At 47.2% G+C, this 22,166-nt stretch overlaps 1 protein-coding gene and 1 long non-coding RNA gene across 4 annotated transcripts in view; both read right to left on the reverse strand.

The window, feature by feature from the left end:
* LOC115171886 (protein tweety homolog 2-like) overlaps window positions 1-22,166 on the reverse strand; it is a 70,291-nt gene that overhangs the window by 19,342 nt on the left and 28,783 nt on the right. For all 3 annotated transcript variants that reach the window (XM_029729081.1, XM_029729079.1, XM_029729080.1), the window contains exons 4-5: window positions 13,761-13,981; window positions 11,052-11,147 (exon numbers count right to left, since the gene is read on the reverse strand). In XM_029729081.1, coding sequence (XP_029584941.1) covers window positions 11,052-11,147; window positions 13,761-13,981 — 317 coding nt within the window. The remainder of the gene's footprint in view (window positions 1-11,051; window positions 11,148-13,760; window positions 13,982-22,166) is intronic.
* On the reverse strand, window positions 21,226-22,055 carry LOC115171887 (uncharacterized). The gene is made up of 4 exons (XR_003871277.1): window positions 22,023-22,055; window positions 21,897-21,989; window positions 21,663-21,701; window positions 21,226-21,376 (listed from the first exon to the last, which is right to left on the reverse strand). It is a non-coding gene; the product is annotated as an uncharacterized LOC115171887 (long non-coding RNA).

The raw sequence follows: 22,166 nt of genomic DNA on the forward strand, positions 1-22,166 counted from the left end.
CAGCTCTACAGTAACTGTTAGTGTATGTGTTGGTAGTCGCCTCAGCTCTACAGTAACTGTTAGTGTATGTGGTGGTAGTCGCCTCAGCTCTACAGTAACTGTTAGTGTATGTGGTTGGTAGTCGCCTCAGCTCTACAGTAACTGTTAGTGTATGTGGTTGGTAGTCGCCTCAGCTCTACAGTATCTGTTAGTGTATGTGGTTGGTAGTCGCCTCAGCTCTACAGTAACTGTTAGTGTATGTGGTTGGTAGTCGCCTCAGGCTCTACAGTAACTGTTAGTGTATGTAGGTTGGTAGTCGCCTCAAGCTCTACGTAACTGTATGTGGTTGGTAGTCGCCTCAGCTCTACAGTAACTGTAGTGTATGTGTTTGGTAGTCGCCTCAGCTCTACAGTAACTGTTAGTGTATGTGGTTGGTAGTCACCTCAGCTCTACAGTAACTTGGTTAGTCGCCTCAGCTCTAGTAACTGTGTGTGTTGGTAGTCGCCTCAGCTCTACAGTAACTGTGTGTGGTTGGTAGTCGTCTCAGCTCTACAGTAACTGTATGTGGTTGGTAGTCGCCTCAGCCCTACAGTAACTGTATGTGGTTGGTAGTCGCCTCAGCCCTACAGTAACTGTATGTGGTTGGTAGTCGCCTCAGCTCTACAGTACCTGTATGTGGTTGGTAGTCGCCTCAGCTCTACAGTAACTGTATGTGGTTGGTAGTCGCCTCAGCTCTACAGTAACTGTATGTGGTTGGTAGTCGCCTCAGCTCTACAGTAACTGTTAGTGTATGTGGTTGGTAGTCGCCTCAGCTCTACAGTAACTGTTAGTGTATGTGGTTGGTAGTCGCCTCAGCTCTACAGTAACTGTTAGTGTATGTGGTTGGTAGTCGCCTCAACTCTACAGTAACTGTTAGTGTATGTGGTTGGTAGTCGCCTCAGCTCTACAGTAACTGTTAGTGTATGTGGTTGGTAGTCGCCTCAGCTCTACAGTAACTGTTAGTGTATGTGGTTGGTAGTCGCCTCAGCTCTACAGTAACTGTTAGTGTATGTGGTTGGTAGTCGCCTCAGCTCTACAGTAACTGTATGTGGTTGGTAGTCGCCTCAGCTCTACAGTAACTGTATGTGGTTGGTAGTCGCCTCAGCTCTACAGTAACTGTATGTGGTTGGTAGTCGCCTCAGCTCTACAGTAACTGTATGTGGTTGGTAGTCGCCTCAGCTCTACAGTAAACTGTATTGTGGTTGGTAGTCGCCTCAGCTCTACAGTAACTGTATGTGGTTGGTAGTCGCCTCAGCTCTACAGTAACTGTATGTGGTTGGTAGTCGCCTCAGCTCTACAGTAACTGTATGTGGTGGTAGTCGCCTCAGCTCTACAGTTACTGTATGTGGTTGGTAGTCGCCTCAGCTCTACAGTAACTGTATGTGGTTGGTAGTCGCCTCAGCTCTACAGTAACTGTATGTGGTTGGTAGTCGCCTCAGCTCTACAGTAACTGTATGTGGTTGGTAGTCGCCTCAGCTCTACAGTAACTGTATGTGGTTGGTAGTCGCCTCAGCTCTACAGTAACTGTAAGTGGTTGGTAGTCGCCTTCAGCTCTACAGTAAACTGTATGTGGTTGGTAGTCGCCTCAGCTCTACAGTAACTGTATGTGGTTGGTAGTCGCCTCAGCTCTACAGTAACTGTATGTGGTTGTAGTCGCCTCAGCTCTACAGTAACTGTATGTGGTTGGTAGTCGCCTCAGCTCTACAGTAACTGTATGTGGTGGTAGTCGCCTCAGCTCTACAGTAACTGTATGTGGTTGGTAGTCGCCTCAGCTCTACAGTAACTGTATGTGCTTGATAGTCGCCTCAGCTCTACAGTAACTGTATGTGGTTGGTAGTCGCCTCAGCTCTACAGTAACTGTTACTGTATGTGGTTGGTAGTCGCCTCAGCTCTACAGTAACTGTTACTGTATGTGGTTGGTAGTCGCCTCAGCTCTACAGTAACTGTATGTGGTTGGTAGTCGCCTCAGCTCTACAGTAACTGTATGTGGTTGGTAGTCGCCTCAGCTCTACAGTAACTGTATGTGGTTGGTAGTCGCCTCAGCTCTACAGTAACTGTATGTGGTTGGTAGTCGCCTCAGCTCTACAGTAACTGTTAGTGTATGTGGTTGGTTGTCGCCTCAGCTCTACAGTAACTGTTAGTGTATGTGGTTGGTAGTCGCCTCAGCTCTACAGTAACTGTTAGTGTATGTGGTTGGTAGTCGCCTCAGCTCTACAGTAACTGTTAGTGTATGTGGTTGGTAGTCGCCTCAGCTCTACAGTAACTGTTAGTGTATGTGGTTGGTAGTCGCCTCAGCTCTACAGTAACTGTATGTGGTTGGTAGTCGCCTCAGCTCTACAGTAACTGTATGTGGTTGGTAGTCGCCTCAGCTCTACAGTAACTGTATGTGGTTGGTAGTCGCCTCAGCTCTACAGTAACTGTATGTGGTTGGTAGTCGCCTCAGCTCTACAGTAACTGTATGTGGTTGGTAGTCGCCTCAGCTCTACAGTAACTGTATGTGGTTGGTAGTCGCCTCAGCTCTACAGTAACTGTATGTGGTTGGTAGTCGCCTCAGCTCTACAGTAACTGTATGTGCTTGGTAGTCGCCTCAGCTCTACAGTAACTGTTAGTGTATGTGGTTGGTAGTCGCCTCAGCTCTACAGTAACTGTTACTGTATGTGGTTGGTAGTCGTCTCAGCTCTACAGTAACTGTATGTGGTTGGTAGTCACCTCAGCTCTACAGTAACTGTATGTGGTTGGTAGTCACCTCAGCTCTACAGTAACTGTTAGTGTATGTGGTTGGTAGTTGCCTCAGCTCTACAGTAACTGTTACTGTATGTGGTTGGTAGTCGCCTCAGCACTACAGTAACTGTTAGTGTATGTGGTTGGTAGTCGCCTCAGCTCTACAGTAACTGTTACTGTATGTGGTTGGTAGTCGCCTCAGCTCTACAGTAACTGTATGTGGTTGGTAGTCGCCTCAGCTCTACAGTAACTGTTAGTGTATGTGGTTGGTAGTCGCCTCAGCTCTACAGTAACTGTTAGTGTATGTGGTTGGTAGTGACCTCAGCTCTACAGTAACTGTTAGTGTATGTAGTTGGTAGTCGCCTCAGCTCTACAGTAACTGTATGTGGTTGGTAGTCGTCTCAGCCCTACAGTAACTGTATGTGGTTGGTAGTCGCCTCAGCCCTACAGTAACTGTATGTGGTTGGTAGTCGCCTCAGCCCTACAGTAACTGTATGTGGTTGGTAGTCGCCTCAGCTCTACAGTACCTGTATGTGGTTGGTAGTCGCCTCAGCTCTACAGTAACTGTATGTGGTTGGTAGTCGCCTCAGCTCTACAGTAACTGTTAGTGTATGTGGTTGGTAGTCGCCTCAGCTCTACAGTAACTGTTAGTGTATGTGGTTGGTAGTCGCCTCAGCTCTACAGTAACTGTTAGTGTATGTGGTTGGTAGTCGCCTCAGCTCTACAGTAACTGTTAGTGTAGGTGGTTGGTAGTCGCCTCAGCTCTACAGTAACTGTATGTGGTTGGTAGTCGCCTCAGCTCTACAGTAACTGTATGTGGTTGGTAGTCGCCTCAGCTCTACAGTAACTGTATGTGGTTGGTAGTCGCCTCAGCTCTACAGTAACTGTATGTGGTTGGTAGTCGCCTCAGCTCTACAGTAACTGTATGTGGTTGGTAGTCGCCTCAGCTCTACAGTAACTGTTAGTGTATGTGGTTGGTAGTCGCCTCAGCTCTACAGTAACTGTTAGTGTATGTGGTTGGTAGTCGCCTCAGCTCTACAGTAACTGTAGAGCAGTGTTGGTAGTCGCCTCAGCTCTACAGTAACTGTATGTGGTTGGTAGTCGCCTCAGCTCTACAGTAACTGTATGTGGTTGGTAGTCGCCTCAGCTCTACAGTAACTGTATGTGGTTGGTAGTCGCCTCAGCTCTACAGTAACTGTTAGTGTATGTGGTTGGTAGTCGCCTCAGCTCTACAGTAACTGTTAGTGTATGTGGTTGGTAGTCGCCTCAGCTCTACAGTAACTGTTAGTGTATGTGGTTGGTAGTCGCCTCAGCTCTACAGTAACTGTTAGTGTATGTGGTTGGTAGTCGCCTCAGCTCTACAGTAACTGTATGTGGTTGGTAGTCGCCTCAGCTCTACAGTAACTGTTAGTGTATGTGGTTGGTAGTCGCCTCAGCTCTACAGTAACTGTTAGTGTATGTGGTTGGTAGTCGCCTCAGCTCTACAGTAACTGTTAGTGTATGTGGTTGGTAGTCGCCTCAGCTCTACAGTAACTGTTAGTGTATGTGGTTGGTAGTCGCCTCAGCTCTACAGTAACTGTTAGTGTATGTGGTTGGTAGTCGCCTCAGCTCTACAGTAACTGTTAGTGTATGTGGTTGGTAGTCGCCTCAGCTCTACAGTAACTGTTAGTGTATGTGGTTGGTAGTCGCCTCAGCTCTACAGTAACTGTTAGTGTATGTGGTGGTAGTCGCCTCAGCTCTACAGTAACTGTTAGTGTATGGTTTATGTTGGTAGTCGCCTCAGCTCTACAGTAACTGTATGTGGTTGGTAGTCGCCTCAGCTCTACAGTAACTGTATGTGGTTGGTAGTCGCCTCAGCCCTACAGTAACTGTATGTGGTTGGTAGTCGCCTCAGCCCTACAGTAACTGTATGTGGTTGGTAGTCGCCTCAGCCCTACAGTAACTGTATGTGGTTGGTAGTCGCCTCAGCCCTACAGTACCTGTATGTGGTTGGTAGTCGCCTCAGCTCTACAGTAACTGTATGTGGTTTGGTAGTCGCCTCAGCTCTACAGTAACTGTTAGTGTATGTGGTTGGTAGTCGCCTCAGCTCTACAGTAACTGTTAGTGTATGTGGTTGGTAGTCGCCTCAGCTCTACAGTAACTGTTAGTGTATGTGGTTGGTAGTCGCCTCAGCTCTACAGTAACTGTTAGTGTATGTGGTTGGTAGTCGCCTCAGCTCTACAGTAACTGTTAGTGTATGTGGTTGGTAGTCGCCTCAGCTCTACAGTAACTGTTAGTGTATGTGGTTGGTAGTCGCCTCAGCTCTACAGTAACTGTTAGTGTATGTGGTTGGTAGTCGCCTCAGCTCTACAGTAACTGTTAGTGTATGTGGTTGGTAGTCGCCTCAGCTCTACAGTAACTGTATGTGGTTGGTAGTCGCCTCAGCTCTACAGTAACTGTTAGTGTATGTGGTTGGTAGTCGCCTCAGCTCTACAGTAACTGTTAGTGTATGTGGTTGGTAGTCGCCTCAGCTCTACAGTAACTGTTAGTGTATGTGGTTGGTAGTCGCCTCAGCTCTACAGTAACTGTTAGTGTATGTGGTTGGTAGTCGCCTCAGCTCTACAGTAACTGTTAGTGTATGTGGTTGGTAGTCGCCTCAGCTCTACAGTAACTGTTAGTGTATGTGGTTGGTAGTCGCCTCAGCTCTACAGTAACTGTTAGTGTATGTGGTTGGTAGTCGCCTCAGCTCTACAGTAACTGTTAGTGTATGTGGTTGGTAGTCACCTCAGCTCTACAGTAACTGTTAGTGTATGTAGTTGGTAGTCGCCTCAGCTCTACAGTAACTGTATGTGGTTGGTAGTCGCCTCAGCTCTACAGTAACTGTATGTGGTTGGTAGTCGCCTCAGCCCTACAGTAACTGTATGTGGTTGGTAGTCGCCTCAGCCCTACAGTAACTGTATGTGGTTGGTAGTCGCCTCAGCCCTACAGTAACTGTATGTGGTTGGTAGTCGCCTCAGCCCTACAGTACCTGTATGTGGTTGGTAGTCGCCTCAGCTCTACAGTAACTGTATGTGGTTGGTAGTCGCCTCAGCTCTACAGTAACTGTTAGTGTATGTGGTTGGTAGTCGCCTCAGCTCTACAGTAACTGTTAGTGTATGTGGTTGGTAGTCGCCTCAGCTCTACAGTAACTGTTAGTGTATGTGGTTGGTAGTCGCCTCAGCTCTACAGTAACTGTTAGTGTATGTGGTTGGTAGTCGCCTCAGCTCTACAGTAACTGTTAGTGTATGTGGTTGGTAGTCGCCTCAGCTCTACAGTAACTGTTAGTGTATGTGGTTGGTAGTCGCCTCAGCTCTACAGTAACTGTTAGTGTATGTGGTTGGTAGTCGCCTCAGCTCTACAGTAACTGTTAGTGTATGTGGTTGGTAGTCGCCTCAGCTCTACAGTATCTGTTAGTGTATGTGGTTGGTAGTCGCCTCAGCTCTACAGTATCTGTTAGTGTATGTGGTTGGTAGTCGCCTCAGCTCTACAGTATCTGTTAGTGTATGTGGTTGGTAGTCGCCTCAGCTCTACAGTAACTGTATGTGGTTGGTAGTCGCCTCAGCTCTACAGTAACTGTATGTGGTTGGTAGTCGCCTCAGCTCTACAGTAACTGTATGTGGTTGGTAGTCGCCTCAGCTCTACAGTAACTGTTAGTGTATGTGGTTGGTAGTCGCCTCAGCTCTACAGTAACTGTATGTGGTTGGTAGTCGCCTCAGCTCTACAGTAACTGTTAGTGTATGTGGTTGGTAGTCGCCTCAGCTCTACAGTAACTGTTAGTGTATGTGGTTGGTAGTCGCCTCAGCTCTACAGTAACTGTATGTGGTTGGTAGTCGCCTCAGCTCTACAGTAACTGTATGTGGTTGGTAGTCGCCTCAGCTCTACAGTAACTGTATGTGGTTGGTAGTCGCCTCAGCTCTACAGTAACTGTATGTGGTTGGTAGTCGCCTCAGCTCTACAGTAACTGTTAGTGTATGTGGTTGGTAGTCGCCTCAGCTCTACAGTAACTGTATGTGGTTGGTAGTCGCCTCAGCTCTACAGTAACTGTATGTGGTTGGTAGTCGCCTCAGCTCTACAGTAACTGTATGTGGTTGGTAGTCGCCTCAGCTCTACAGTAACTGTATGTGGTTGGTAGTCGCCTCAGCTCTACAGTAACTGTATGTGGTTGGTAGTCGCCTCAGCTCTACAGTAAACTGTATGTGGTTGGTAGTCGCCTCAGCTCTACAGTAACTGTATGTGGTTGGTAGTCGCCTCAGCTCTACAGTAACTGTATGTGCTTGGTAGTCGCCTCAGCTCTACAGTAACTGTTAGTGTATGTGGTTGGTAGTCGCCTCAGCTCTACAGTAACTGTTACTGTATGTGGTTGGTAGTCGTCTCAGCTCTACAGTAACTGTATGTGGTTGGTAGTCACCTCAGCTCTACAGTAACTGTATGTGGTTGGTAGTCGCCTCAGCTCTACAGTAACTGTTACTGTATGTGGTTGGTAGTCGCCTCAGCACTACAGTAACTGTTAGTGTATGTGGTTGGTAGTCGCCTCAGCTCTACAGTAACTGTTAGTGTATGTGGTTGGTTGTCGCCTCAGCTCTACAGAACTGTTAGTGTATGTGGTGGTAGTCGCCTCAGCTCTACAGTAACTGTATGTGGTTGGTAGTCGCCTCAGCTCTACAGTAACTGTATGTGGTTGGTAGTCGCCTCAGCTCTACAGTAACTGTATGTGGTTGGTAGTCGCCTCAGCTCTACAGTAACTGTATGTGGTTGGTAGTCGCCTCAGCTCTACAGTAACTGTATGTGGTTGGTAGTCGCCTCAGCTCTACAGTAACTGTATGTGGTTGGTAGTCGCCTCAGCCCTACAGTAACTGTATGTGGTTGGTAGTCGCCTCAGCTCTACAGTAACTGTATGTGGTTGGTAGTCGCCTCAGCTCTACAGTAACTGTATGTGGTTGGTAGTCGCCTCAGCTCTACAGTAACTGTATGTGCTTGGTAGTCGCCTCAGCTCTACAGTAACTGTATGTGGTTGGTAGTCGCCTCAGCTCTACAGTAACTGTATGTGGTTGGTAGTCGCCTCAGCTCTACAGTAACTGTATGTGGTTGGTAGTCGCCTCAGCTCTACAGTAACTGTATGTGGTTGGTAGTCGCCTCAGCTCTACAGTAACTGTATGTGGTTGGTAGTCGCCTCAGCTCTACAGTAACTGTATGTGGTTGGTAGTCGCCTCAGCTCTACAGTAACTGTATGTGGTTGGTAGTCGCCTCAGCTCTACAGTAACTGTATGTGGTTGGTAGTCGCCTCAGCTCTACAGTAACTGTATGTGGTTGGTAGTCGCCTCAGCTCTACAGTAACTGTTAGTGTATGTGGTTGGTTGTCGCCTCAGCTCTACAGTAACTGTTAGTGTATGTGGTTGGTAGTCGCCTCAGCTCTACAGTAACTGTTAGTGTATGTGGTTGGTAGTCGCCTCAGCTCTACAGTAACTGTTAGTGTATGTGGTTGGTAGTCGCCTCAGCTCTACAGTAACTGTATGTGGTTGGTAGTCGCCTCAGCTCTACAGTAACTGTATGTGGTTGGTAGTCGCCTCAGCTCTACAGTAACTGTATGTGGTTGGTAGTCGCCTCAGCTCTACAGTAACTGTATGTGGTTGGTAGTCGCCTCAGCTCTACAGTAACTGTATGTGGTTGGTAGTCGCCTCAGCTCTACAGTAACTGTATGTGGTTGGTAGTCGCCTCAGCTCTACAGTAACTGTATGTGGTTGGTAGTCGCCTCAGCTCTACAGTAACTGTATGTGCTTGGTAGTCGCCTCAGCTCTACAGTAACTGTTAGTGTATGTGGTTGGTAGTCGCCTCAGCTCTACAGTAACTGTTACTGTATGTGGTTGGTAGTCGTCTCAGCTCTACAGTAACTGTATGTGGTTGGTAGTCACCTCAGCTCTACAGTAACTGTATGTGGTTGGTAGTCACCTCAGCTCTACAGTAACTGTTAGTGTATGTGGTTGGTAGTCGCCTCAGCTCTACAGTAACTGTTACTGTATGTGGTTGGTAGTCGCCTCAGCACTACAGTAACTGTTAGTGTATGTGGTTGGTAGTCGCCTCAGCTCTACAGTAACTGTTAGTGTATGTGGTTGGTTGTCGCCTCAGCTCTACAGTAACTGTTAGTGTATGTGGTTGGTAGTCGCCTCAGCTCTACAGTAACTGTATGTGGTTGGTAGTCGCCTCAGCTCTACAGTAACTGTATGTGGTTGGTAGTCGCCTCAGCTCTACAGTAACTGTATGTGGTTGGTAGTCGCCTCAGCTCTACAGTAACTGTATGTGGTTGGTAGTCGCCTCAGCTCTACAGTAACTGTATGTGGTTGGTAGTCGCCTCAGCTCTACAGTAACTGTTACTGTATGTGGTTGGTAGTCGCCTCAGCTCTACAGTAACTGTATGTGGTTGGTAGTCGCCTCAGCTCTACAGTAACTGTATGTGGTTGGTAGTCGTCTCAGCTCTACAGTAACTGTAAGTGGTTGGTAGTCGTCTCAGCTCTACAGTAACTGTTACTGTATGTGGTTGGTAGTCGCCTCAGCTCTACAGTAACTGTATGTGGTTGGTAGTCGCCTCAGCTCTACAGTAACTGTTACTGTATGTGGTTGGTAGTCACCTCAGCTCTACAGTAACTGTTACTGTATGTGGTTGGTAGTCACCTCAGCTCTACAGTAACTGTTACTGTATGTGGTTGGTAGTCACCTCAGCTCTACAGTAACTGTTACTGTATGTGGTTGGTAGTCACCTCAGCTCTACAGTAACTGTTACTGTATGTGGTTGGTAGTCACCTCAGCTCTACAGTAACTGTTACTGTATGTGGTTGGTAGTCGCCTCAGCTCTACAGTAACTGTAACTGTATGTGGTTGGTAGTCGCCTCAGCTCTACAGTAACTGTATGTGGTTGGTAGTCGCCTCAGCTCTACAGTAACTGTATGTGGTTGGTAGTCGCCTCAGCTCTACAGTAACTGTTACTGTATGTGGTTGGTAGTCGCCTCAGCTCTTCAGTAACTGTTACTGTATGTGGTTGGTAGTCGCCTCAGCTCTACAGTAACTGTTAGTGTATGTGGTTGGTAGTCGTCTCAGCTCTACAGTAACTGTTACTGTATGTGGTTGGTAGTCGCCTCAGCTCTACAGTAACTGTTACTGTATGTGGTTGGTAGTCACCTCAGCTCTACAGTAACTGTTACTGTATGTGGTTGGTAGTCACCTCAGCTCTACAGTAACTGTTACTGTATGTGGTTGGTAGTCACCTCAGCTCTACAGTAACTGTATGTGGTTGGTAGTCACCTCAGCTCTACAGTAACTGTTACTGTATGTGGTTGGTAGTCACCTCAGCTCTACAGTAACTGTTACTGTATGTGGTTGGTAGTCACCTCAGCTCTACAGTAACTGTTACTGTATGTGGTTGGTAGTCACCTCAGCTCTACAGTAACTGTTACTGTATGTGGTTGGTAGTCACCTCAGCTCTACAGTAACTGTTACTGTATGTGGTTGGTAGTCACCTCAGCTCTACAGTAACTGTTACTGTATGTGGTTGGTAGTCACCTCAGCTCTACAGTAACTGTATGTGGTTGGTAGTCGCCTCAGCTCTACAGTAACTGTTACTGTATGTGGTTGGTAGTCGCCTCAGCTCTACAGTAACTGTTACTGTATGTGGTTGGTAGTCGCCTCAGCTCTACAGTAACTGTTACTGTATGTGGTTGGTAGTCGCCTCAGCTCTACAGTAACTGTATGTGGTTGGTAGTCACCTCAGCTCTACAGTAACTGTTACTGTATGTGGTTGGTAGTCACCTCAGCTCTACAGTAACTGTTACTGTATGTGGTTGGTAGTCGTCTCAGGGGAGATGGGCGATGAGATAATACGTGTTAATGTGTTTGTGTTATAACATTTATCCTGTCCATATCTGCTGATCATCTCTACACAGATCAAAGTGGGTACCAGTTATTACACAGAGCAGAGTGGGTACCAGTTATTACACAGAGCAGAGTGGGTACCAGTTACTGACACAGATCAGAGTGGGTACCAGTTATTACACAGAGCAGAGTGGGTACCAGTTATTACACAGATCAGAGTGGGTACCAGTTATTACACAGAGCAGAGTGGGTACCAGTTACTGACACAGATCAGAGTGGGTACCAGTTATTACACAGATCAGAGTGGGTACCAGTTATTACACAGAGCAGAGTGGGTACCAGTTATTACACAGAGCAGAGTGGGTACCAGTTATTACACAGAGCAGAGTGGGTACCAGTTATTACACAGAGCAGAGTGGGTACCAACTACTTACATGGTGAGTAGCCACCGGGACTGCTTTGCCAACCCCAGAAAGGCCACCAGGCATATAACCAGGTCTAGGATCAGCAGTAACAGGTAGGTCAGCCACCTAGAGAACAGAGAGGGCACAGTGTTACAGGTCTAGGATCAGCAGTAACAGGTAGGTCAGCCACCTAGAGAACAGAGAGGGCACAGTGTTACAGGTCTAGGATCAGCAGTAACAGGTAGGTCAGCCACCTAGAGAACAGAGAGGGCACAGTGTTACAGGTCTAGGATCAGCAGTAACAGGTAGGTCAGCCACCTAGAGAACAGAGAGGGCACAGTGTTACAGGTCTAGGATCAGCAGTAACAGGTAGGTCAGCCACCTAGAGAACAGAGAGGGCACAGTGTTACAGGTCTAGGATCAGCAGTAACAGGTAGGTCAGCCACCTAGAGAACAGAGAGGGCACAGTGTTACAGGTCTAGGATCAGCAGTAACAGGTAGGTCAGCCACCTAGAGAACAGAGAGGGCACAGTGTTAGATCTAGGATCAGCAGTAACAGGTAGGTCAGCCACCTAGAGAACAGAGAGGGCACAGTGTTACAGATCTAGGATCAGCAGTAGCAGGTAGGTTACCCACCTAGAGAACAGAGAGGGCACAGTGTTACAGATCTAGGATCAGCAGTAGCAGGGAGGGGGAACGAGCACCAAAACAAAGGCACTGCAGATATGACCCAGGTACAGAGTTTAAACTAGAGGGGAGGTTTCTGTCTAAAAGCTTGGATCAGGTGCCTCAGAGAGGGAGAGAATGCCTTTATTCCTTTGAAACTTGTGTGAGTGTAATGTTTACTGTTCCATTCTTTATTTCACCTTTGTGTGAATTGAAAGGTTGTTTGAGTGAATGAATGAGTAAGCAGTGTCTGTCTGTCTGTCTGTCTGTCTGTCTGTGTGTGTGTGTGTGTGTGTTAGCCTCTTAGTTAGATCTCATCTGCAGCAGGTCATTTCCAGTACGTTAAGTTAATAATTGAACAGGACAAATCCATGGACATAGATAATACATGTCCTACAGTGTCTTCTACAGGAACTAACCTCTCTCTCTCTCTCTCTCTCTCTCTCAAAATTCAATTTAAACATATGTTAACATTGCCAAAGCAAGAGAAGTAGATAAACAAAAGTGAAATAAACAATAAAATGAACAGTAAACATTACACTCACAGAAATTTCAAAAGAATAAAGACATTTCAAATGTCATATTATGTCTATATACAGTGTTGTAATGATGTGTAAATAGTTAAAGTACAAAAGGGAAAATAAATAAACATAAATATGGGTTGTATTTACAATGGTGTTTGTTCTTCACTGGCTGCCCTTTTCTTGCGACAACAGGTCACAAATCTTTCTGCTGTGATGGCACACTGATGTTTCACCCAGTAGATGTGGGAGTTTATCAAAATCGGGTTTGTTTTTAAATTATTTGTGGATCTGTGTAATCTGAGGGAAATATGTGTCTCTAAAGTGGTCATACATTTGGGAGGTCAGGAAGTGCAGCTCAGTTTTCACCTCATTTTGTGGGCAGTGTGCACATAGCCTGTCTTCTCTTGAGAGCCAGGTCTGCCTACGGGAGCCTCTCTCAATAGTAAGGCTATGCTCACTGAGTCTGTACATAGTCAAAGTTTTCCTTAAGTTTGGATCAGTCACAGTGGTCAGGTGTTCTGCCGCTGTGTACTCTCTGTTTAGGGACAAATAGCATTTTAGTTTGCTCAGTTTTTTTGTTAATTCTTTCTTTCTTTCTTTCTTTCCAATGTGTCAAGTAATTATCTCTCTGTCTGTCTCTCTGTCTCCCTCTCTTTCTTCTATGTAAATGTGTATTTGTAGTATGTGTGTGGTGTCTACATAAAGCCACGTTTCCACTGCACTGGCCCCTGTGGAAAAATCATGACGCTTTTAGCTTTGAATAAGAGGGATATTGAGGTTAAAGTGCAAGCCTACGGTCACCTCTAGTGCAATAGTGACATCATACTTGGCGAACTAGGGGAGAATCCATAGTGTGAGATAGTCTTGAAACGGCCATTTGGAATGGAAAGTATTGGATTGAAATGGCTTGGAATGGGCCCCACACCACTGTTTGGTAACCCCACACCATGATAGCCTGCAGTAAATTGACCACACATATCTTTATAGAGAAGAGACTGGGTGGGTGAGGAGCGGCACTAAGCAATCGCTATGCTATTACATTTGTCTGGATAAATGTTTGTATAAATGCAGACAAATGTGTTCTAATGAAAGGAAGCAAAGGAGAGAGTGAGAGCGAGAGAGGTAGTGGGAGTGAGAGAAAGAGAGAGAGAACAAGAATAAGAGAGAAAGAAAGAGAGCCTTCCATCCCCCTCTGCCCTCAGTGAAACAACACCTCTTCATCAATACATACTGCATCCTCCACTGGTACAGTACCCCCTCTAGCAGTCCCTTTATAACACACTGACTCACCAGCCTTGGAAAACCAATATATATAGGTGTCAGATTACACCAGTCAGTCAGGCCGGAGCAACAGGCCCAGTCTGGAGCCTTGACTACAGTGAGAGGAGACACATAGACTGGCTGGTAGTCACGATGAGGTCAATTATAATAGACATAGGTCAGTGACAGCAGCACTTCACTGTTCGTTCTGTCTGTCTGCATATCTGACTGTCTGCCCGCCTGCCTATCTGCCTGTCTGCATGCCTGACTGTCTTTCTCCTCTTCTCACCTATAGTACTCAACATAATCTGTCTGATCAGCGATGGCCGACAGGTCCACCTTGGCCTTGCTGAGCTCCGGCATGGAGGTCAGCTGTCTGATGATGTTGTCAGCCATCTGACCCATGAACCTCAAGGCCTGGACATAGTCTCCCCGCGTAGCAAAGATCTCATCCAGACGATCCAGGTGCTGCTGCAGACCCACCTCCATACTGCCCAGAGAACTGGAGACCTGAGAGAGAGAGAGAGAGAGAGAGAGAGATGGAGAAGGGGAGAGAGAGAGAGATGGAGAAGGGGAGAGAGAGATGGAGAAGGAGAGAGAGAGATGGAGAAGGAGAGAGAGAGAGGAGAGAGGAGAGATGGAGGAGAGAGAGAGATGGAGGAGAGAGAGAGAGATGAAGGAGAGAGAGAGAGAGAGATGGAGAGAAGGGGAGAGAGAGAGAGAGAGAGATGGAGAAGGGGAGAGAGAGAGAGATGGAGAGAGAGAGAGAGAGAGAGAGAGAGAGAGAGAGAGAGAGAGAGAGAGATGGAGAAGGAGAGAGAGAGAGATGGAGAAGGAGAGAGAGAGAGATGGAGAAGGAGAGAAGGGGAGAGAGAGATGGAGAAGGAGAGAGAGAGAGAGAGAGAGAGAGAGAGAATGGAGAGAGATATGGAGAAGGAGAGAGAGATATGGAGAAGGAGAGAGAGAGGAGAGAGATATGGAGAAGGGGAGAGAGAGGGAAGAGATATGGAGAAGGAGAGAGAGATATGGAGAAGGGGAGAGAGAGGGAAGAGATATGGAGAAGGGAAGAGATATGGAGAAGGGAAGAGATATGGAGAAGGGAAGAGATATGGAGAAGGGAAGAGATATGGAGAAGGGAAGAGATATGGAGAAGGGAAGAGAGAGGGAAGAGATATGGAGAAGGGAAGAGAGAGGGAAGAGATATGGAGAAGGGAAGAGATATGGAGAAGGGAAGAGAGAGGGAAGAGATATGGAGAAGGGAAGAGATATGGAGAAGGGAAGAGAGAGGGAAGAGATATGGAGAAGGGAAGAGATATGGAGAAGGGAAGAGAGAGGGAGAGATATGGAGAAGGGAAGAGAGAGGGAGAGATATGGAGAAGGGAAGAGAGAGGGAGAGATATGGAGAAGGGAAGAGAGAGGGAGAGATATGGAGAAGGGGAGAGAGAGGGAGAGATATGGAGAAGGGGAGAGAGAGGGAGAGATATGGAGAAGGGGAGAGAGAGGGAGAGATATGGAGAAGGGGAGAGAGAGGGAGAGATATGGAGAAGGGAAGAGAGAGGGAGAGATATGGAGAAGGGAAGAGAGAGGGAGAGATATGGAGAAGGGGAGAGAGAGGGAGAGATATGGAGAAGGGAAGAGAGAGGGAGAGATATGGAGAAGGGAAGAGAGAGGGAGAGATATGGAGAAGGGAAGAGAGAGGGAGAGATATGGAGAAGGGAAGAGAGAGGGAGAGATATGGAGAAGGGAAGAGAGAGGGAGAGATATGGAGAAGGGGAGAGAGAGGGAGAGATATGGAGAAGGGAAGAGAGAGGGAGAGATATGGAGAAGGGGAGAGAGAGGGAGAGATATGGAGAAGGGGAGAGAAAGGGAGAATGGGAAAGAGAGAGAGATGGATAAGGGGAGAGTGGAAAAGGGGAGAAAGAGAGAGAGAGGGAAAAGGGAAGAGAGAGGGAGAGATATGAAGTAACACATGGAATCATCTAGTAACCAAGAAAGTGTTAAACAAATCAAAATCCATTTTAGATTCTTCAAAGTAGCCACCCTTTGCCTTGATGACAGCTTTGCACACTCTTGGCATTCTCTCAACCAACTTCATGAGGTAGTCACCTGGAATGCATTTCAATTAACAGGTGTGCCTTGTTAAAAGTTAATTTGTGGAATTTCTTTCCTTCTTAATGCGTTTGAGGCAATTAGTTGTGTTGTGACAAGGTAGGGGTGGTACACAGAAGATAGCCCTATTTGGTAAAAGACCAAGTCCATATTATGGCAAGAACAGCTCAAATAAACAAAGAGAAATGACAGTCCATCATTACTTTAACCTCTCTGGGCCAGTGGGACGCTTGCGTCCCACCTACTCAACAGCCAGTGTAATCCCGTGGCGCGATATTCAAATACCTTAGAAATGCTATTACTTCAATTTCTCAAACATATGACTATTTTACACCATTTTAAAGACAAGACTCTCCTTTATCTAACCACACTGTCCGATTTCAAAAAGGCTTTACAACGAAAGCAAAACATTAGATTATGTCAGCAGAGTACCCAGACAGAAATAATCAGACAGCCATTTTTCAAGCTAGCATATAATGTCACATAAACCCAAACCACAGCTAAATGAAGCACTAACCTTTGATGATCTTCATCAGATGACACTCCTAGGACATTATGTTATACAATACATGCATGTTTTGTTCAATCAAGTTCATATTTATATCAAAAACCAGCTTTTTACATTAGCATGTGACTAGCATGTGACTAGCATTCCCACCGAACACTTCCGGTGAATTTACTAAATTACTCACGATAAACGTTCACAAAAAACATAACAATTATTTTAAGAATTATAGATACAGAACTCCTCTATGCACTCGACATGTCCAATTTTAAAATAGCTTTTCAGTGAAAGCACATTTTGCATTATTCTCAGTAGATAGCCCAGCCATCACGGCTAGCTATTTAGACACCCAGCAAGATTAGCACTCACCAAAGTCAGATTTACTATAAGAAAAATGTTATTACCTTTGCTGTTCTTCGTCAGAATGCACTCCCAGGACTTCTACTTCAATAACAAATGTTGGTTTGGTCCCAAATAATCCATAGTTATATCCAAACAGCGGCGTTTTGTTCGTGCGTTCAAGACACTATCTGAATGGTAAAGAAGGGTGACGAGCACGACGCATTACGTGACAAAAAAATTCTAAATATTCCATTACCTTACTTCGAAGCATGTCAACCGCTGTTTAAAATCAATTTTTATGCCATTTTTCTCGTAAAAAAGCGATAATATTCAGACCGGGAGTGGTGGTTTTCGTTCAAAGAAAGAGAGAAAGTAAACATGGGTTCGTCTCGTGCACGAGCCTCAGTCTCATAGTACTCTGACCGGCCACTATCCAAACGCGCTAATGTTTTTCAACCAGGGCCTGCAAAGCCACCATTCAGCTTTTTGCCGCCTTCTGAGAGCCCATGGGAGCCGTAGGAAGTGTCACGTAACAGCAGAGATCCCCTGTATTGGATAGAGATAATCAAGAAGGACAAGAAATGGTCAGACAGGGTACTTCCTGTTTGGAATCTTCTCAGGTTTTGGCCTGCCAAATGACTTCTGTTATACTCACAGACACCATTCAAACAGTTTTAGAAACGTTGGAGTGTCCTCTATCCAATGCTAATAATTATATGCATATTCTAGTGTCTGGGCAGGAGTAATAATCAGATTAAATCGGGTACGTTTTTTATCCGGCCTTGAAAATACTGCCCCCTAGTCATAACAGGATATACAGTATATAGTACTATTGTTCCCGGCGTATAGTTCAACAGTAGTGAAATTCATAGGGAATAGAGTACCACTTGGAACACAGTAACCGGACAGTATGGAACCAGAGATCGCAGCTATGTGGTAAGACAGTAAGGACACTATGTAACACACCCTCCTCTCCTCCCCAGGTCCCTAGGGAAGGTCTCTGATTGCCAGGAAACTGCTCTGATGCCCTGCCCCCACCACACACCACCGCCTGCCGCCTAACGTTCATCTTTCACCCTAGCCCGACCAACAGGAAGGAGAGGTGGGATCCTGACAGCCCATAGGTCTGCCTGGTCTGGAAGGAGAGGTGGAAGCCTCACAGCCCATAGGTCTGCCTGGCCTGGAAGGAGAGGTGGAAGCCTCACAGCCCATAGGTCTGCCTGGTCTGGAAGGAGAGGTGGAAGCCTCACAGCCTATAGGTCTGCCTGGTCTGGAAGGAGAGGTGGAAGCCTCACAGCCTATAGGTCTGCCTGGCCTGGATGGAGAGGTGGAAGCCTCACAGCCTATAGGTCTGCCTGGTCTGGAAGGAGAGGTGGAAGCCTCACAGCCTATAGGTCTGCCTGGTCTGGAAGGAGAGGTGGAAGCCTCACAGCCTATAGGTCTGCCTGGTCTGGAAGGAGAGGTGGAAGCCTCACAGCCTATAGGTCTGCCTGGTCTGGAAGGAGAGGTGGAAGCCTCACAGCCTATAGGTCTGCCTGGCCTGGAAGGAGAGGTGGAAGCCTCACAGCCTATAGGTCTGCCTGGCCTGGAAGGAGAGGTGGAAGCCTCACAGCCTATAGGTCTGCCTGGCCTGGAAGGAGAGGTGGAAGCCTCACAGCCTATAGGTCTGCCTGGTCTGGAAGGAGAGGTGGAAGCCTCACAGCCTATAGGTCTGCCTGGTCTGGAAGGAGAGGTGGAAGCCTCACAGCCTATAGGTCTGCCTGGCCTGGAAGGAGATGTGGAAGCCTCACAGCCTATAGGTCTGCCTGGTCTGGAAGGAGAGATGGAAGCCTCACAGCCTATAGGTCTACCTGGTCTGGAAGGAGAGGTGGAAGCCTCACAGCCTATAGGTCTGCCTGGTCTGGAAGGAGAGATGGAAGCCTCACAGCCTATAGGTCTGCCTGGTCTGGAAGGAGAGGGGGAAGCCTCACAGCCTATAGGTCTGCCTGGCCTGGAAGGAGAGGTGGAAGCCTCACAGCCTATAGGTCTGCCTGGCCTGGAAGGAGATGTGGAAGCCTCACAGCCTATAGGTCTGCCTGGTCTGGAAGGAGAGGTGGAAGCCTCACAGCCTATAGGTCTGCCTGGTCTGGAAGGAGAGGTGGAAGCCTCACAGCCTATAGGTCTGCCTGGTCTGGAAGGAGATGTGGAAGCCTCACAGCCTATAAGTCTGCCTGGCCTGGAAGGAGAGGTGGAAGCCTCACAGCCTATAGGTCTGCCTGGTCTGGAAGGAGATGTGGAAGCCTCACAGCCTATAGGTCTGCCTGGTCTGGAAGGAGAGGTGGAAGCCTCACAGCCTATAGGTCTGCCTGGCCTGGAAGGAGAGGTGGAAGCCTCACAGCCTATAGGTCTGCCTGGCCTGGAAGGAGAGGTGGAAGCCTCACAGCCTATAGGTCTGCCTGGTCTGGAAGGAGATGTGGAAGCCTCACAGCCTATAGGTCTGCCTGGTCTGGAAGGAGAGGTGGAAGCATATCTCTGGATCATACCGTAATTGTATAAACTAAACTATACATTCAGAGAGACACTGTAAGGATGAGATATATATATGGAATAGGGTATGAGTCTCCAGCTAACTGGGGTCTTTCTCTGTTGTAAATTATATCCAGAATTAATCAAATTCCATGACAGTCACACCGTATTGTTCTTTTTCATTGACGTCATGCAACCTCAAAAAAATCTTTATTTGTCCTACTTCCTCATTGATTTCTAAGCAGCACACAGTGGTAACAAATGGCCTTCAGAGAACTTATGAGAGAAATTAAGAAGTCCCAAAAAATAACCATATAGTGGTGTGTGTCAGAGAAGGAGGTGTGGCTAACTATTAATGTAACATATGAATCTGTGCCCTCTGTGGCCCCTGGCTGTGTGGCCCCTGGCTGTGTGGCCCCTGGCTGTGTGGCCCCTGGCCTGCTCTCAGCTCAGTCTCTCCACAGAGAGAAGAGGCTGCCAGCACAGTCACACAGTGACAGACACAGGTTGTGTCTCAAGAGGCATTCCATTCCCTATATAGAGACCAGGGTGGTCAAAAGTAGTGCACTATATAGGGAATAGAGTGCCATTTGGGACACAAGACAGAGAGCTGATAGAACCACTGTTCATTTAAGAGGGGGGATTTTACCAAACAACACGCCTCAGCGTCATCAAACCAGATAAGCTGGTTGGAATAGGGAAACATTTGAGGAGACATCTTAGGAACTGTGGGGAGTTTCCAACACTCTACTGTACCTCAGTGCATTTACACTGCCACAAATGGTATTTATAAAACATGTTAGTTACTACTTCCTGTTCTGGTTTAAATAAGGAAGTCTCTGTTTGTTTCCCTGGAGGACTCTTCACTATAATCAATACCAGCATAGCTTGCAGGCCCCAGGAATCACATTGGAATACCATGGGAAACTCCCAGTACACAAAACATCCTGGAGGTACACTACCGTTCAAACGTTTGGGGTCACTTAGAAATGTCCTTGTTTTTGAAAGAAAAGAACATTGATCAGAAATACAGCGTAGACATTGTTAATGTTGTAAATGACTATTGTAGCTGGAAACAGCTGTTTTTTAAATGGAAAATCTACATAGGCGAACAGAGGCCCATTATCAGCAACCATCACTCCTGTGTTCCAAAGGCACGTTGTGTTAGCTAATCCAAGTTTATCATTTTAAAAAGGCTAATTGATCATTAGAAAACCCTTTTGCAATTATGTTAGCACAGCTGAAAACTGTTGTTCTGATTAAAGAAGCAATGAAACTGGCCTTCTTTAGACTAGTTGAGTATCTGGAGCATCTGGAGTGTGTGCGTGGTATGTGTGTGTGCATGTGTGCGTGGATGTGTATAACCTGGATGTTTAGAGGGAGTTATGAGAGTAATGTGTCCAGAAACACTGAAAGGAGCTGAACCACCATTAGTACAGACAGATGGAGAGATAATCCCTGTTCTACTTCCTGTCTAACAGACCCTCTACTGCCCCAGACTGTTACTACCTTCTGTCTAACAGACCCTCTACTACCCCAGACTGTTACTACCTTCTGTCTAATAGACCCTCTACTGCCCCAGACTGTTACTACCTTCTAACAGACCCTCTACTGCCCCAGACTGTTACTACCTTCTGTCTAATAGACCCTCTACTTCCCACTCACCCTCCATCACTACCCCCACCCCACCCTTCTCCAGTCCCATTAGGCGTAATGGATTCCTTTTCTGATTTCTCAGACCCTCCCCTCCACTCCCTCCCCTCCACTCCCTCCCCTAACTCCATACACCTCCTCCTATCCTCACCCTCTGTTACTGCACCTCACCCCTCTACCACTCCTCTATTCATCACCCTGTTACTACACCTCACCCCTCTACCACTCCTCTATTCATCACCCTGTTACTGCACCTCACCCCTCTACCACTCCTCTATTCATCACCCTGTTACTACACCTCACCCCTCTACCACTCCTCTATTCATCACCCTGTTACTACACCTCACCCCTCTACCACTCCTCTATTCATCACCCTGTTACTACACCTCACCACTCTATTCATCACCCTGTTACCTCACCTCACCCCTCTACCACTCCTCTATTCATCACCCTGTTACTGCACCTCACCCCTCTACCACTCCTCTATTCATCACCCTGTTACTGCACCTCACCCCTCTACCACTCCTCTATTCATCACCCTGTTACTGCACCTCACCCCTCTACCACTCCTCTATTCATCACCCTGTTACTGCACCCCTCTACCACTCCTCTATTCATCACCCTGTTACTGCACTTCACCCCTCTACCACTCCTCTATTCATCACCCTGTTACTACACCTCACCACTCTATTCATCACCCTGTTACTGCACCTCACCCCTCCTCTATTCATCACCCTGTTACTGCACCTCACCCCTCTACCACTCCTCTATTCATCACCCTGTTACTGCACCTCACCACTCTATTCATCACCCTGTTACTGCACCTCACCCCTCTACCACTCCTCTATTCATCACCCTGTTACTGCACCTCACCCCTCTACCACTCCTCTATTCATCACCCTGTTACTGCACCTCACCCCTCTACCACTCCTCTATTCATCACCCTGTTACTGCACCTCACCCCTCTACCACTCCTCTATTCATCACCCTGTTACTGCACCTCACCCCTCTACCACTCCTCTATTCATCACCCTGTTACTGCACCTCACCACTCTATTCATCACCCTGTTACTGCACCTCACCCCTCTACCACTCCTCTATTCATCACCCTGTTACCTCACCTCACCACTCCTCTATTCATCACCCTCTGTTACTGCACCTCACCCCTCTACCCCTCCTCTATTCATCACCCTGTTACTGCACCTCACCCCTCTACCCCTCCTCTATTCATCACCCTGTTACTACACCTCACCCCTCCTCTATTCATCACCCTGTTACTACACCTCACCACTCTATTCATCACCCTGTTACTGCACCTCACCCCTCTACCACTCCTCTATTCATCACCCTGTTACTGCACCTCACCCCTCTACCACTCCTCTATTCATCACCCTGTTACTACACCTCACCACTCTATTCATCACCCTGTTACTACACCTCACCCCTCTACCACTCCTCTATTCATCACCCTGTTACTACACCTCACCACTCTATTCATCACCCTGTTACTGCACCTCACCCCTCTACCACTCCTCTATTCATCACCCTGTTACTACACCTCACCCCTCTACCACTCCTCTA

The sequence above is a fragment of the Salmo trutta genome, chromosome 32 (genome assembly GCF_901001165.1).
Source record: "Salmo trutta chromosome 32, fSalTru1.1, whole genome shotgun sequence".
Classification (NCBI taxonomy): Eukaryota; Metazoa; Chordata; class Actinopteri; order Salmoniformes; family Salmonidae; genus Salmo; species Salmo trutta.